The sequence below is a fragment of the Lasiosphaeria miniovina genome (genome assembly GCF_030549165.1).
Source record: "Lasiosphaeria miniovina strain SMH2392-1A chromosome Unknown B0T26scaffold_5, whole genome shotgun sequence".
Classification (NCBI taxonomy): domain Eukaryota; kingdom Fungi; phylum Ascomycota; class Sordariomycetes; order Sordariales; family Lasiosphaeriaceae; genus Lasiosphaeria; species Lasiosphaeria miniovina.
In genome coordinates this window covers 4,026,480-4,042,996 of record NW_026848224.1, presented here as the reverse complement: position 1 = coordinate 4,042,996, position 16,517 = coordinate 4,026,480, and the positions used below count along the sequence as shown (strand labels likewise).

General features: G+C 54.9%; 4 protein-coding genes across 4 annotated transcripts; 2 read left to right on the top strand and 2 right to left on the bottom strand.

Moving 5' to 3' along the window:
• Positions 1 to 316: 316 nt before the first annotated feature.
• On the bottom strand, positions 317 to 1,853 carry B0T26DRAFT_742210 (cytochrome P450; the record flags this gene model as incomplete). The annotated part of the gene is made up of 5 exons (XM_060444076.1): positions 317 to 646; positions 721 to 750; positions 784 to 966; positions 1,009 to 1,426; positions 1,477 to 1,853. The coding sequence occupies 5 exons, from the start codon at positions 1,851 to 1,853 to the stop codon at positions 317 to 319; spliced, it is 1,338 nt and encodes a 445-aa protein (XP_060294929.1).
• A 2,378-nt stretch (positions 1,854 to 4,231) lies between these two features.
• Positions 4,232 to 5,137, top strand: B0T26DRAFT_367319 (uncharacterized protein). The gene is made up of 3 exons (XM_060434645.1): positions 4,232 to 4,356; positions 4,439 to 5,081; position 5,137. Exons 1-2 carry the CDS (start codon positions 4,313 to 4,315, stop codon positions 4,884 to 4,886), a joined length of 492 nt encoding a protein of 163 aa, XP_060294928.1. The 5' UTR covers positions 4,232 to 4,312; the 3' UTR covers positions 4,887 to 5,081; position 5,137.
• A 5,846-nt stretch (positions 5,138 to 10,983) lies between these two features.
• Positions 10,984 to 11,562, top strand: B0T26DRAFT_753696 (uncharacterized protein; the record flags this gene model as incomplete). The annotated part of the gene is made up of 1 exon (XM_060445730.1): positions 10,984 to 11,562. The coding sequence occupies one exon, from the start codon at positions 10,984 to 10,986 to the stop codon at positions 11,560 to 11,562; it is 579 nt and encodes a 192-aa protein (XP_060294927.1).
• Positions 11,563 to 14,122: 2,560 nt separating this feature from the next.
• Positions 14,123 to 15,461, bottom strand: B0T26DRAFT_677914 (uncharacterized protein; the record flags this gene model as incomplete). The annotated part of the gene is made up of 4 exons (XM_060440160.1): positions 14,123 to 14,160; positions 14,257 to 14,429; positions 14,569 to 14,639; positions 14,700 to 15,461. The coding sequence occupies 4 exons, from the start codon at positions 15,459 to 15,461 to the stop codon at positions 14,123 to 14,125; spliced, it is 1,044 nt and encodes a 347-aa protein (XP_060294926.1).
• Between the last annotated feature and the right edge of the window lie 1,056 nt (positions 15,462 to 16,517).

Below are 16,517 nucleotides of genomic sequence, written 5' to 3'. Positions count from 1 at the left end.
CTTTCTGCTTGCAAGGAGGAATAGTTTAATAAGTAAATCCGGGTTCAATTGGTTGTTATTGTTGTTGTTGTTGTTGTTGTTCTTGTGCAAAGTCCGAAACAGCGAGCAATAGCCTTGGGGCATGGGGTTTCTCCAAATTTGCCAGTAATAATGGAACCCCGATTCAGAGGGTGGAAAATATCCTAACAACGCAAGGTAGACCTGTCTTGTTCTTCAAGTCGTTACTACCAAAACAATTCCGGCCAAGACATGGCATGAGTGCTTGGGTATACGTCAACGCGCCGCGCGATACTTATTCGCGGTCTCCGGGTTTTGTTCATTCAACCATGCCCGATATGTCTTCAGACACAATATTCATGGCCTTCTTAGAGCCGGAAAACTCGACGCGCCACTCGGCACTTGGATCTCTAGGGCGGATGTCGACGTCAATGTCGTCGTCGATAACGGGGAAGCCGGCCTGCACAGGGGAGTTGTGCAAAGTCGGCGTGGCCCACTTACCGCCGTTGGCGACAGGCACGACGTCGAACTGCAGCACCATGAGCGCCGCCAGAGCCATGAGCTCGGTGCTGGCAAAGTGGCGGCCGGGGCAAAGGACGTGGCCACGGCCAAAGGCGCGGAAGCCGACGCGGTTGGGCCGGCGGCGCTGCTTGTTGGGCACGAAGCGCAGGTGGTCGAAGTCAGTGCGTCATCACCCCAGGCGGCCGGGTCCGTGTGCTGCACGGGCGCCGGAATCATCAGCATGCTGCCCTTCTTGAGCAGCACTTGGCCTTAGTTGAGCGAAACGTCATGGAGCAGCAGGCGCGACCTAGGGTTGAGAGCGCGGCACCGCAGCGTCTCCGGGAAAGGGCTCGCTAAGATGGGACAGGCCTCCGTGACCTTTACCAGGTCCACGACGTCGACTTGGCGCCCGCCCTCAGTTTTCGTGCTCACCAGCGCCGACACTTCGCCGCGCACGTCGGCCAGCACCTACTTATCAGAGAAGATGTGGTACAGCAGCCACAGCGCGACCGTCGTCGAGTTGGCCAGCAAGGCCACCGTGTTGCCAAGCTCGCCACGCGCGACATCCTCAACACTGAAGCCGTGCATGTCATGGTGATGCTCGAAGCGCATGCGTACAAGCGCCGATGCCGCCTTGTGGCCGCCCCGGTGGAAGTAGACTATCAAGGCGGCGGCGACAACCTCTCGTGCACGGATGAGCTTCGGGAAGAGGAAGGGTGCCCGGGGGAACATGGCGAGGGTGAAGAAGCCCGCCTCGAATGTCTTCCAGGCCTCGGCCACGACAGGGTCCCGGTACGTGTTTTGCGGACCCCAAACGGCGTCCGAGGTGCACAAGACCATGATGTCGCGCGTCCATTTCTGCAGGCCGGCCCGCATAGATCCCCGGGCGCGGACCTTGTCCGTCTCATTGGCAAGGATCTGGATGGCCCTCCGGTTGATGTCGTCGAGGTCGCCTCCGGTTGATGTCGCCGAGGTCGCCTCCGGTTGATGTCGTCGAGGTCGGGGCCGGGCGACACCGAAGGCAAGATGTATTTGAGAGCGCTCAACATGAAGCCGTTGTCGCTCGTCATGTCGTGATGCATCAGTTCGTTGGCCTTCTTGCTCATGCCAAAGATGAAGCCGGAGTCGGCGGCGAATGCGTCGAAGCTGACGGTGCGCCACTGTTTCTGCAGCGTCGGAACGGGCTCGGTCGCGTTCACGACATGCATTCGTATGAACGGCAAGCGCAGGGTATAGATGGACAGCTTGTACGTGTCGCGCAGACGTATATAGAAGCGCGATTTCTCCCGAATCATACCGGCGATGGGGCCGAGAAAGGGGATCCCCGTCAGAATTGCCGGGGGCTCTTTCCACATGAATGAAGAACCGAAGAAGCAGGTATGTGATGACCAGGCCGCCAAAGGCGAGGGTAATGGCCGATGTCATGGTTTGGCGTTGTTCAACAATCGCTCGGTCGCGGTATTGGCCTGGATTGATGGGGAACAGCCGATCAAGCGCGGAGAGGAAGATATTGTAAGTGCTGGGTCTCGGCGTTGGGCCATGCTCGCTGGCACAGGCGGTATATATTCGAGCTTCGGTTGACTTTGCCCCTGCAATGATCCAAATCGCTCAACTCTGGAGGCAGGTCTTGAATTTGTTGGTCTGGGCTTCGTTGGTGCCGGGGTTCGTTGGTAATTATCCGTAAACCGCTTAGGCTCTTGGCAGACGGACGAGGCCAACCCCTCAAAGCAGCAGACAAAACAATCAAACAAGGAGAAGATGGCTAAGATTTCAGATGAGCTATTCGCACGGGTTTAAAGCCCACATGATCAAGAGGATAAACTGAAAATGGCGAGCTTGGTAGCTGGTCGTAGGTGCTTTCGTGACTGACGAGAAATTAGTACGCTTGGCGGCGGCGTGATGCTGGCTGCGGCTGATGAAACACAGTAGTTCGAGGTGGATATTTCCTGACTGAACAGAGCCGGCTCTTTCAACTGTATAGCGAAGCGACTGTGGAAGATGTGCATCAATCCCAGGATCCTCAACCGACCCGAATGACCTTTCAATGTCGTGCCTGACCTTTCAATGTCGTGCCTGCCGTCTTCAGTGGTAGCGTGGCTGCATGGTCAGCATTGAGCTGCCGGTCCGTAGTTGTGTTTTCCCCAAGCTTCGCTGCGCACAGTCATCACCTTCGTGCCCTTCTGCCTTGTTACCAGCACCGCCGCTGCTGGAGACTGTAGAGGTCTATGGATTGAGTCGAGGCCCACGGGACGGGCGATGGAGGTCGCGCAGAGATGTGTGGATTGTGTGATGGCGCCGTTTCGTCCTCGCTAGCTTGAACAAGCCCCTCGAGGCTCGTGGCGCGTGCAGATAGCGCATGGCCAAGCCTTAATACCTCAATAGCGAAGAGAGGCGGTGCGGGATAGTGGATGCGCAGAAGATGGCGTTTTCGACCAAACCGTGGCGCGCAGAGAAGACTGCAAGCCCGCAGCGCCCGAATTGAGATCATGGTTGATTTCGATGATGTTGTGTGAGGAGCTTAGAATGTCATTATGTACAAGTTGCCGGTTGCGTTAATTCGATAGAACCTTGTTAGGCGGATTACCACTGAGCTCTGGCCAGCTCGAACGTTTGTGGTCGTGTTGCGCGAGGGATGTGGAAGGGTTGGGTGGAGTACCAAGTAATACTCCGACGGAGAAGAAACCAAGGGTTATTTGAGAGCTTGCCGCGGTTACACCGTTCCCAGACCCCCATGCGCAGACCGGCTTGGCTGGCCCTTGCTAGGTTAGCGCTAATCACGTAGCGCTGACACGCGCTAGTGATCACGGACTTGGTGGGCCTACTGATGGGTCTTGAAACTGGGCATTGGCTAATAAAATGGCCGAAACCTAATGCCCAAAATTTGGATTTGCATTTTCTTCTCATGGGAAAACAATCCCACTTCTGCTCCGAGCCACTCTTGAACATAAAAGGGGCCAGCTCCTCCACTCTCAATTGCAGCCAGTCACCCTGCTCTTCCAGTCTCCTCCTTCCTCACTGTTGGGATAGCGATATTCATGACCGTACCTTTGTTGTAGGAAGGAGATGGCGCACATACCTACCAAAACCAAGGTGCATATACCTTAGTTACTTCTTAAGTGAGCAAAATATACAGGAATCATTTTGCCCCCAACACCAGTAGTACTAACACGAACTATTCAGGATCCAGCCATCAGTGGTATGACCAAAATACCATGAACACCCACCAACCTTTTGGGACTTGACCCTGCACTCCAAAGTGCACCCCCAACTCGCAATCGCGACTGTGACGGCAACTCTGTGCCTGCTTGAGAGTTCTGGCCAATCACGGACCCCACCACGACCATGGAGCGAAGCGACGGACGCTTTAAGTGTTGCTGGGCTTTAAGTGTTGCTGGGCTTCAAGTGTTGCTGGGCTTCAAGTGTTGCTGGCGACGTGATCGAGGCCAGAGCCTACCATGTCAGCCTCGAGGCTGGCCTCCTCCAGGCCCTGCGAAGCATCGAGACGACCGGCTCGTTCGGAAAGTTCTCCCCTGCCACATTGCGACCCCGCACCTCCGTCAACGATGTTGGCCGCATCGGCCTTCCCCTCAGCGGGAGGCAGGCGCGCCTCTTGATCGACAAGGCGCGCTAGGCTCCCTACGGCCGGGGTAGCGAGACAGTTGTCGATACCTCGGTGCGCAACACGTAGAAGCTGGACCCATCGCAGTTTCACTTTAAGGACGAACATTAATGAAATGCCGGCATTCAGAGCCTTTGCGAGCTTGTTGCCACATGGCTCGGCATCTCGGTCCCCGTGTCGGTCGAGCTGTACAAGATGCTGATCTATGAGACGGGCGCCATGTTCAAACCACACACTGGGTAAGTTCAATTGAATCATGGAATCATGGAATCATCCCTAGCTGTTGCAGGCAAGTTGGCTAACCAATGTGCGAAACGACAGCACCGAGAAGATCCCCGGCATATTTGGCACCCTCGTCGTCTGCCTCCCCTCTCCTCACCAAGGCGGCGACCTAGTGCTCAGGCATCCGGGCCAGACTAAGGTCATTGAAACGTCCGAGGTCCAACCGTCTATTGCTTGCTGGTACTCGGACGTGTCGCACGAGGTCTTACCCGTCACTTCTCTCCGGACGCTCAAGCACACCGACTTCGCTCACGTGCAGTGCTTGGAAGCCACCTCTGCCGAGCTCGAATTCGACGTCTTTCTTGCCGTCCTAGAAAAGGAAGAAAGCGGCGACTGCGGCGGTCCGATCAGCTGGGGCTCTACGGATGGCAGAGCGAAGAGTACTATGACCGGATCAGTAGGATCGAGACTGGCGAGCTTGACGAAGACGAAGATGACGGGGACAGCCAGGAGGGATGGCACGGCCTTGAAGAGGTGTTTGATCTAAACATCTCGATCAAAAAATTTGTTAATTTGGTTGGGCGGGCAATCCGTACCGACATGCCAATTGACGAGGACGACTTTCACAGCGGAATCATCACCGAAGACCGCATGGACGACCGCTTCGCCGACATAGAGCGATGGGAGAGTGAATATAATGGATACATGGGAGAGTGAATACAATGGATACATGGGAAACTCGGTATGTTGACCAACTCTGCATGCATCTCGGCCCCTGGCTAATATCACGCCCTTAGAGTCCTGACGCAGCCCATTGGTATCGTGCTACCGTAGGTGCTCATCCGGCCTGCAACGGCCGTAGATGCGTACTGATCACAACTGGCCGGGCTCGCTTGAAGCTTCAGGTGGCTGTTTTTGTCCCTCGCGCCAAATTGACTCTTTCCTTCTTCAAGGGAGGATTGACGCAACCCAAGCCCAGTCCCAATTGGTGGCCTACTTGGGAAAATGCGGACGCCCTGCTACCCATAACCACGCTTTCAAAAGATTCAAGTGACTTACCAGTAAAGTTTGGGGGCCCCGTGAGGCGGCTGACGGCACCAGACACAAGCCGCCAGAAGTCGAGGCGACGAGCCCATCCGCGAGTTTGACCTCCGGCGGCCACGTTTGCGATGCAGCTGTGTACATTACTAGGACATGAGCGAGTTCCTCCCGTCTCCAGCAAACCTGAAATTCAGAATCAGCACCGAGAAATATGGCCAGCGGCATCTGGAACACGAGCTGAAAGTCGCCAAGGTCGACTGCACCCACGAGGTTGACCGCCGCCTGATCCCGCACGCCTCGGTCGTCATCAAGACCTTAGTACAGGCGGAGAATGAGGCGGAGGAGGCGGCTGACTGGACGGCTAGATTTGCAGCGGCGCGGAAGGGCCATGGCAAAATTTGACTACGAGGAGCTGGCTGCACTTTGGGGGATCAGTACGAGGTCACCACCAGCATAAGACGTCTCTACCGCCCTAGCACGACCCCCCAGCGCCCTGTGGGGAATTGACTGCCGCTGGAGATGCCCCAGCGTCGGGACGGGTCGCAAGTGCCGCGGTTCGTCTAGGCCGTCGAATCTTTGAGGCGGCTTTTGGGCCCAGCCATTGATCGGGCAGTGTATTTGGATATCACGGGCGGCTGTGTGACACGGGAGGCTTAAGAGGGCTTTGAGAGCAGGTTTTATTAGTTCTCACCCCTATCATAAGCTGGCAGGCAAACGGCAGCCCAGTACGCCGGCACACCAGCTCGCGTAATAGCATTGTAGTATAAAGAAGGTTTTCTTCGTTCGTATATTCTATCTATACCCGTTGGTGCCAGACCGTCAACGCGTGTAAGGGAGTGCGCGTTGACAGGTGCTTGGTGAGGTGGGTGTTGTCACGACCAGGGCAAGGCATTGAGGTGAACTCAGTCCATTGGGTGCTATCGACGAAGATTCTAAACTAAGGAGGGAAAGAAGGAAAAGTCCAATAACGCGTCGTGTGCGCGCGAACAAGTTTGCATCTATCAGTGGGGTAGGTGGGGCCTCGAGGAGGCTTCTGATAGGTCTGTGGGTTCTGGGCGGCTCTGGCCGCTTGAGGGCCAGTTTGGTGGACGGGTCCTCACAGGTGTCCTTTTCCTTACAGCCGGCCTACCCGCCAACTGTGGCCCCACCGACTATTTAGCTCGCGTACGGTTGGCTGGCCGTATAAGCCGATATTCCATTCCTTCCAGAGGCTCTCTACTATCTTGACTACACGACTCATACTATATTGTGATGGTGGCAGAGCCTGCCCTGTAGTAGAGAGTGGACCAGCCGGTCCTGCCCTGTAGTAGGGAGTGGACCAGCCAGTCCTGCCCTGTAGTAGGGAGTGGACCAGCCAGTCCTGTACTAGTTGCCTTGATATGGACCGTGAGGCTATTTGAGAGTAGTGACAAATCTGGGAGCCTTGTTATGATTGGTTACTGAGCTTCTCTCGAGCTTCTGGTCGAGTTGAACAATCTGTGCCTCATTCCGTATATCGATTGACTGAAGGGAGTCGGAAAGGACTGGTATAGCCTACGTTAATATTGCTAGTTGGCTTGGCCTCTCCTCCTCTTGCGTAAATGTCCAGACCTCTTGTGCGTACCGGAGGTAAGCTTTATGTTGAAAGACTGGGTGGAGCCAGACTGGGCTCCTGGGATACTTTGGTATGAGGAAAGCTGAGTCTTGTAGGGCTACCTCACGTAGGTAGAAAAGTAGGTTCGTTAGGCCAATTGCTGCAAGATCGTTACTCTGGCCGGAGCCAGATCCGAACCGGCCCTCCCACTGGTTAAGTGTAAGGAAACCACCCACGCAGCCACCATGGCCACCGCCACCAGGGCCACCCTCGCCACCATCGCTACTATCGCCACCGCTACCAGGGCTACGCACTATTGCCACTACCACCCTGGCCACGCAAGGATGACTCGTAACCCCTTTCACGTGTATATAGACCATGGCCTTCGCACACCTCTTTAGCTCAGGCCAGGCTGAAGTCTTACGCTAATACTAGTCATTGCTCGCCCTGCTTGTTGCTCCTATTGTGACCACCTTGATCAGGCGTACCTGCCTTCTCTTACATTAAGCTCCGGCCAAATCATGGATAGGAGCTCGGTAGGTGGTGCGAGGTTAGCGCTGTAAGGAAAAAGCACTAACTGGCTAGGCTACTGCCCGTTGGCACTAGCTACTGTGACGGCCTGCTTTACGCAGTAGAGATGTCAATGGTTGAAGGCAGTAACGAATGTAGATTTAAAGCTAAGGAAGAGAAAGGAATCTATCGCGGGGTCCGCGCAGGGCGCGGGGAAATAGGCTGTGGTGCTCAGTGCGCACAGGCCACACTCTAAACACAATGCAGCCAATAGAATCACTCCTGTCACATGAGCCCTGTGGCGACCGTGACAACAGGACCCCCTTTAATTCGGTTGTCTTGGCTCCTGAACTACGGCCGATATGTGTCTTCTTATGGGAGGTGTGAAGGCAGGCATAAACGAGAGTCAGGGCTGCAAGTATGAAATGACTGAATTCGTAAATAACTAAACTAAAGAAGGGAAAGGAAAAGAAGAAGCCTGCGGTTCCTGCAGGCCGTGGTTTTGTGGTTGGCAGGGGCGATTGAGCTAGTCCTAATCAGGAAGAGTGGGGCGACGGGGTGGAACCTGCAGCCAGAGAGGGCATGGTTGCGGCACCACGGAGCATAGTTCGGCCGTGCCGTGAAGGAGGTAATTCCGGTATACGAGAAGGCTTTAATAACCCACTCACGTTATATATTATACGAGAACGGGGTGGTACGGCTTGAGCCGTTACTGTTGCTCTTGATTAGTTACCAAGCCGAGCGTTGGCTAAAGTCTGGGAAAAGCTCGTTGGTAAGGTCCCAGCGGAAAAGAAGGTAGAAGGCCACTACGCCGAGAAGGCAGAGCTAGAGATTCCGGTTCCGTAAGCACCAGCCGTCTCGAGCCAGCCGTGCTGGTTTTGCTTGCCGGCACGAGTTGTCATGATGAGCGGCATATAGCGGGTGGGGCCTTCGTCAACAAACTCGAAAGTAATTAGATCCGAGAGCTCTAGAGCACGGCGGTCACCACCACGGGTCAGCATATAGTGGCTGAGAATGATATCGACTATTGTGCATAGGTGGCACTCTGGCGACTCGCCAGACTGTGCCCAAAGCCCCTGGCACACCCGTAAAAGCTGTGGCTCTATATACCCATCGAGGAGTGTATCGCGGCCTTTGTCAGTATAGTTGGCCTTATCGCGTGCCGCATTGTGACGGCCCGCCTTACGCAGTAGGGATGTCAATGGTTGAAGGCAGTAACGAATGTGGATTTAAAGCTAAGGAAGAGAAAGGAACCTATCGCCGGGTCCGCGCAGGGCGCGGAGAAATAGGTAGTGGTGCTCAGTGCGCACAGGCCACACCCTAAGCACAATGCAGCCAATAGAATCAATCCTATCACATGAGCCCTGTGGCGACCGTGACACGCATCCTAGCGCTACAAAGCCTTAATGTAGTCTCGTACGCTATGCTCGCGGGGGGGCGGGTGGCTGTTCATCCCCAGAGCTCTCTGGGTGTAGTAGAGGTCGGTGGCGGCCGTAATATAGCTCCGGACCGATCTCCATATAAGCCGAGTAGCCGTACGAGGTGTCTCGGCAGCCGTTTTGTAGCTCTTGCCTCTGAGTGACCGCTGTGTCATACACTCGAAGAGGAAGAGGAGGAGCTTGTCTTCTGTAACAGTATCCCAGTCATGATACTGCTTGGAAATACAGAATTGCTGAAACTCCCGCTTCTTTGGCTCGTATGCCGTGACGGTGTTGCTTGGCCTCTCTTGCTGGATCAACGAGTACACATTCCGTATATTGGTACGTAGCTCTGCGTTGTTCAGAGCAGTCCACTTAGTGCTCTGTATGCCCTTAAAGGTAGCCTGGAAGTCGGTGGCTCCTACTGTGATCGAGTCTTGTGCTTGTGCATTCTTCCGCTTCGATATACGGGCCATGGCTGTATGCGGTACAGGTGGTAGGAGGGCAGGGGGGCAGGAGGGCAGGAGGGCAGGAGGGCAGGAGGGCAGGAGGGCAGGAGGGCACGCAGGAGTGGAAGGCGCGTGAGGGCCAGAGACCGCGTATCTATTGCGCGAAAACAGGGGCCTAGTCATCCAGACTAGCCCTCTTGCGGGCGAGGCCCCCTGTACGCCAGGGCCGCGGCGGCCTACTAGGCTTGATCTGGCGGTGGAATCATCAAGGGCTGTATAAACATAAGCTGGTGGGCTAGTATTGCATGCTGACCGGCGTGGCCAGATTGGGTAATACATAGATATGGTGGGCCATATGCGTAGTCAGCGCCGATCATCTGCAATTAACTGCGTAGTCAATACTAATTTATCTAGGCTCTTTTTGTGCGTCGTGCTATGTCTATGGCCCGATTTATCGCGCGCGCCATTTTCCTAGACCATTCGCATCACTCCAAATCCACTCCAAACTCCCACTCCCTCTTACTAGCAATCCTCATAGAAACGGGATTGCTGGAACCGAGTGCCGGCGTCATTCGTATCCTGACCAGTACGAATGAATTCCCACTTCAGCTTCTGAGGTCATCTCGAAGCGGAAGTCTCGCCATCAAATTTCCCACATGCGCTCAGATCTGGCAGAGGCATCGCATTCGCAGACGGGGGCAAAGGGGGTGGGGGGTGGTCATCCGTCCGCCATCGCGCTGAAAAAGGGAGTGAGTGGGCTGGGGCCAGATGTTTCGGTAAAGGTCTAGGTTTGGTGACAACCGGGTGTAGTCGCTGTGTACTCCTAGGCCCTCTCACCGCATCCACCTCGGTAATCGAGGGCTGAGCGTCCTGCGGAGACTGACTACCAGGTACGAAGGCTGAGGCCAAAAAGAGAGGGGCCAGTCACTCCGTGTGGATAGAGACTTGACAGAATCTACGAGCTGGTGTTTGCTTCAGCGCCTCTAGCCTAGGAAAATTGTAACGGTTCGCCGTTACGGCAGCAGGCGCAAAATAGATACCTATTGCCTAGGGCTCTGGCAACAGCTGCTACAACCGACCCACACTATAGAAATCATCCCTATCACTATAAACCTTGTCATTTGGTGATCACGGCCGCTGAAAGGGAAAAGTTGTAACACACTGTGCTCGAATGGCTTGTTGACCGGGCAGTGGGGATCATTTTTCAGCGTAACATAGCCCCCATTTGGGTACGGGATACAAGCACTGTTTCCGTAGTTGAAGCTGTGAACATATAGCCAGGTGCTGTGACCATATAGCCAGGTGCTGTGCCCAGAATGCCAGGCAAGAGACATCTACTTCATCTGTTGGCGTAACGGCACACGGTTACAATCTCCCCTCTAAATAACCAGGTTAGAAAGATAGTCCTTTTCGTCTCACCCCGTCATCCATTACAAGTGCAAAGCTTTTCACTTCCGGTGCCTGGCCAGCATGCCCCGCCCTTACTGCTCGGTGCACGATTTTTTCTCTCAAAAGTAATTTGTCTGCACGAAAAAAGGAAGAGCAAAAGAAGCTACCTGCATCGCAACGCCGCAGAAGTAAATTCTAAACATCCTCGGCCTCAACTCACCCATTTCTACCTATACGCCATATTAAAAACCGCCAGCGAGAACCATGGCCGATCAGAGTGACGTCTGCATTATCCTTGTATCCCTCGGTTTCCACCCCGAGATTGACAGGAAGTTTTGCCGATCCTCCGGCGCGGCTCTGCAGTCAGACGCCGCGAAGCCGCCCATCCTTTTGCTTGCGGTCTATAGCCAACAGGTCTTTAAAATCCTCGAGGACTCGGTGGTTGTCGCCATGGTCGTGACGGACCCCGACCTGGCCCTCGAGGAGCACGCCGACGTCTGGGACACCATCGTGCGGTACACCCTCGCCGGCAGGTTCTGCGACGCTCCCACCTTCTCCCTGCCGCCCTTCTTTGCCCGCGCCGGCCTCCCGTGGAAGGCAGGCAGTTGGGTCGGCCCCATCCTCGACTTGAACCACCTCGCCGTCAATATTGGCCTCGACCACCTCGCGCTTGCCCCCGCCGCACACAGCCCCGTCGTCGGCCCGAGCCCGGCCGACCGCCTGCCGCCTAGGTACAACTTTTTCTCCCACTTCCTCGCCAACGTCAATGCCCAAGAGGCCTGGTACATTCCCGCCGACCCCATTCCCGAGCGCAGATTCTTCGAGGAGATCGATGGATACTGATGGGTACTGCATGACGCCTGTGGCCCTCGCCCGCGTCGGCCAGGGAAGACTCGGCTACGTTGGCGCCGACATGCCGGCGCGCGAGGTGTCCACTATCATCTGGGCGATGTGCGGTTATATGTGAGAGCGGTGCGGTTATGTGTGATAAGTCAGGTGGTCTGCTTATGGAACACCCCTGGATTTGGAACAAGGTTTGTCATCAAGGACTTGCCGCTCGCCACCCAACTCACCTATTTCAATCGCTTGCAACTCGACCAATTCTGCTTCAATACTTATCTTCTTTTCTCCATTCAATTGAGAAATGAAAGATGAAGCGATATACACAGTTGGATTTGCAGAATGCGCTGGCAGAGTATGCAGAAATCGGCTTACTCCGTAGCTCTGCTGAAAATCACGGCATCCCCCCTACTACTCTCTTTAATCGGGTTCGTGGTTCTGAGCCAGCCTCCAAGGCCCAAATTCTTAATCAAAAGCTTTCTCCGGCTATGGAAGAACGCTTAACCGAATGGATTCTATTCCAAGGGTCGCTCGGTCACCCTCCAACCCACGCCCAAATTCGGAAACTAGCTAGAAGAATGCTCGAAGATAACGAGACCCTCGGAAAACGCTGGACTAGCCGGTTTTTGGCTAGAAATCCATCTATTTCTACAATTAGGCCTCGGAGAATCCATGCAAACCGTGCTGATCGAGCCTGTGAGGCCGTTATCCGGCCTTGGTTTGACTATTTGAAGCCTCCAGGCGTGGAGGCTATTCCAGCCAAGCATAGGTATAATATGGATGAAACTGGCATTGCTTCTGGCATTGGAGATAACGGCCTGGTTGTTGGATCTAAGGAGAGAAAGAAATTCCAGAAAAAGAAGAAAGGAGACCGAATTTGGACCTCGATTATCGAATGTATTTCCGCTGACGGCCGGTATTTGAACCCAGTCGTCATTTTCAAAGGTGGAAGCCTTCAACAACAATGGTATCCACGCGATTTACAGCCATTTAAGGGCTGGAAGTGGAAACCCACTGAAAACGGCTGGTCTGACGATGATACTGCCGTCGCATGGCTCCGCAATATCTTTCTTCCAGAGACTCGGCCAGCCACCCCCTCGGAGAAGCGCCTCCTTATTTTAGATGGCCACGGTAGTCATACCACCGAAGAATTCATGTGGCTAGCCTTTTCTAATAACGTACAATTGTTATTTCTACCAGCCCACACCTCCCACGTTCTCCAGCCCCTGGATTTATCGGTTTTCGGCCCTCTAAAAGCCCGGTACAGAGCCAAGCATAACGAGGTTGTTTCCGGCTTCGACGAAGGCACTGTTGCTGAAAAGAGGGCCTTCCTAGAATGCTACCGGCAAGCCAGGGTCTATGGAATGACTGAATCTAATATCAAAGCCGGCTGGAAAGCTACAGGCCTCTGGCCGGTCAGCCTCAGGAAGCCCCTAAGCAACGGCCTTGTTATTAAGAATTCTAACGGCGACGTTGGTCAACTGACCTCTACGGTTTCTATAGACCTTCAAGAGGTCCATAACCCCATTCTAAATAAGAATTCGGAGGGCCGGCCTATATGGTTTACCCCTAAAAAGCCCGAGGATTTCCGTATTCAGGGGCAGGTTTTTCTAGCCGGCCAGAAACGGACTGCCAACGACCGACTTTTCATACGCAAGGCCGCAAAAGCCTTCGATTACGTGGTTTTCCAACTAGCCAATACGGCGCATCAATTGGAGGCTGCAGAAAAAAGCCTAGAACGCACAAGAGGCCGAAAGAGAAGGAAGGTCCAAGTCGACCCTAATACGCAGTTCGCTGGAATTGAGGAGGTTCGTGCCTCACAGAGAGAGGCTGGCAGAGAGGCCTTAGTTATTCTGAAAGAGAAGAATCAGGAGAATCCGATACTGAAGACTTCATCATTGTAGCTAATTAATTGACAAAGTTGTTGGCAATTGAAGTTTGTGGTGTTGTGCGGGGTCCGATTCAGGGGCTGTTCCATAGGCAGGGGTGTTCCAAAAGTCCCCCACCTGACTTAGCGGGGAGGTTATGAGGGGGGGACGCGGTGGACGGCCCGGCACACGGGCGTCTATTTCTCCCTAGCCATTGCCGTGGCCGAGGTTTCGCACCAGAACAAGGACATGTTCATATACGACTGAGTCTGTGGCACCGATGCACCGAATCAGCGGAACGACAAAGGGCTGCCGCAGTGTCTCACCCTCTGGACGCTTCCACACCCACTCACAACCACTACATTTACCAAACCTGCTTTGCTACTTGGTACGAATTCGACTCGGAACTAGATGACTGGGTAATCGGCGCAATGTGATAAGGGGGTACTTGGCGGCGTCGACATCTTTCGGGAGGAGTATACGGGGTCTAGGAGCGGGAGTTCAGGTAGTATAGATACCCCGGAGTGCCGTTCGCTTTGCAAATCCAATTTGGCTTCTTCCTGCTTACTATCTACTCATCTTCCTTAGCGTGCTGACATGGCGAAGTAACTAAAGCGCCAGACTAATGAACGGCAAGACACAAATCTCATACACACGTAACCAACCCCCGAAGGCCGACAGCAAACCACGTTGCATCACATCACCATGACGTCGCCCGGAAGACTCGTCAGCCCTACAAACGCGGTCAGTAAGTCGCCACAGAAATCACAGCAGGCACCACCGAACAGGCAGAATATCAACAGCCCAACACGAGCGCGGGCAAACTTACAGCCGTTGACGTCCTCGCGGACCGTCTGGGCGCGCGTGCACTTGTCGGCCTCGGCCACGGTCTGCGTCTTGAGCTCCTTGCACGTGTCGCCGGTGCAGCGGGCGTCGAGGGCGCGCTGCAGCGAGTCGCCCTTCCAGCCGAACACGTAGTCGCCGTGCTGCGAGTAGCCGTTCCTTTGGGATGTCAGTCATCGGGGCTGCTCCTTTCTTTTCTTTCTTCTGCGGGCGGGGCTCCTTTATTTTCTTTCTTATGCGGGTGGGGCCGTGATCATTTGGGTTGGTGGGGGATATGGATGCTGTAGAACCAACTCACTTGTCGCCGGTGCTCCAGACAAACGGCTGCGAGCCGTCGGCGGGCCACTCGCTCTTGGGGAAGAGTTCCGTCTGTTTGTTGGCCGAGTTAGTTCAGGAACGAGATCTGCCAGGCCGAGAGCAACTACTAACCTGCCACCTGACTTCGTACATGACCTGGGGGATGGCGACGGGGTGGCTGGCGGGACACTTGCCGGTGGGGCCGACGTCGTTGACGGCGGCGCCGGTGGCGTAGGCGACATGGCTCATGTGGTCGGGGCTGTCGGTGTTCTTGCCGTCCCAGCAGGTGGGGAAGGTGGTGATGGAGCGGATGCCGCCGGCACAAAAGTCCTTGGGCAGGGTCTGCGCGTCGGGCGAGCCGCAGTTGATGTTGCTCTTGTCTCCCGACTTGGGCATGCAGCGGTGGCACACCTTGTGCGGCGCCGGCGTCGTCGACGACTTGCGGCCCGCGTCGCCCACCAGCATGCGGAACCCGGGCTTGAAGGCTGTGACGGTCGACTTGCCCGTCGCCGGCGGGATGTAGTAGACGGTGATCCCCGCGTTGCCGCTCAGCCCGATCTCCTGCTGCTGCGGCACGCGCTTGAAGGTGCCGTTGCGCGCCCGGAAGAAGAGGACTGCCGTCCAGTAGTTGGAAAAGTCCTCGGAGAAGGTGCAGCTCGTGCACGTCGACGCTGTCGGCAGGTCGTGCGTGGCTGGGTCCATGGACACGTTGAACGAGTTACCGCCCACGATCTGATGCAGGTGGGGAGACGGCGCCTGCCCGGGGTTGACTAGGGGGTCGATACGATCCACCACCAGCTGCGAGCACCCGAACCGCATCATGGGCGTTGTCCCTTGGCCGGCGCCGCGCTCTGCCGCGGCGAGCAGCGCCACTGTGATAGCCTTCCACTGCATTGTTGCGAGGTTCAGTCGGTCGCCTGTCGTTGATGGAGTTCCAGAGGTCTCGGCGTGGGTGTGATGAAAAAGTCTTGGACGCCGCGTCTGCACCCCGTCGACATAACCCGGATTGCCATTCCTAAATACAGCGTGGCGGACCGCTCTCTCTCTTCTGTTACTTCGAAGGGTGCGATTCTGGAAGATGCGGGCCAATCTCTGATAATATATTGTTAGATTGGGAGATTTAGGCGAGGGCTCGGTAGTTGGGAACGCGGCAGATCTCTGATCCTTATGACAGGTTGGGCTGCGTTTCTTGCCGTTGAAATAAGACTTTTACCCCGGCCTGTTCATTTACCCTGATGCGACAGGGTCAGTATGGTAGTCTTGCCAGGGATTCTGAACGTACAAATTGACACCGAGGGCTGGCGCACTATGACCTCCTGCTGTTGGATACGGAGAGTCATTGGCAGACACTAACTGCAAGTTTCGATTCGAACTATGACTCCTATCCTGTGTCCTCCACACCAAACTAAATTGTAGAACTTCCTGGGAGCTCAGCAATCCAACCCCAACATACCTGTTTCTATCTGTCTGTTACGTTATAATGTCTATCTGCTACGTTATAGTGCAAGCCCCGGAAGGAAGTGCAAAACGAGAGACTGGAACAAGTAAAAAGAGACAGCCGTACCTGGATCCGGAGACTAGGTCCTTGCCAAGTCCCATCGAGGTCGAAACGGAGCTCAATAAACGAGTTGACTAAGTTCCCAGGGTGCAAGAATTGAAGGAGAGACCAGAAAAGCGGGTGATGCGGGTGATGGGGGCCGAGATGTCAACGGGGACGCCACGTCTTCTTTTTTCGTCATGTTTCGGTTGATGACCACGGCAAGGAGATAAAGTGGGTGCGTGGGCTGTGAGTCAGATGGCAAACCTTTGGAAAAGAGAGATTATGGTGAATGGTAGGTTGTGGCTGATGAGCTATTGCTTTTTGTATAAGGTAATAATGGGAAGACTGATAGCTGAAGGATTTTGTGTGGAGGAGAGAATGCTATACGTTGAGTTCGGCCAGAAGATACC

Excerpts from the sequence above, each read along its gene's own strand:
- B0T26DRAFT_367319 (XM_060434645.1), top strand. The coding sequence starts at position 4,313 with ATGCTGATCTATGAGACGGGCGCCATGTTCAAACCACACACTGG. Across the intron at positions 4,357-4,438 it reads ATGTTCAAACCACACACTGG|CACCGAGAAGATCCCCGGCA; the intron begins GTAAGTTCAATT and ends GCGAAACGACAG.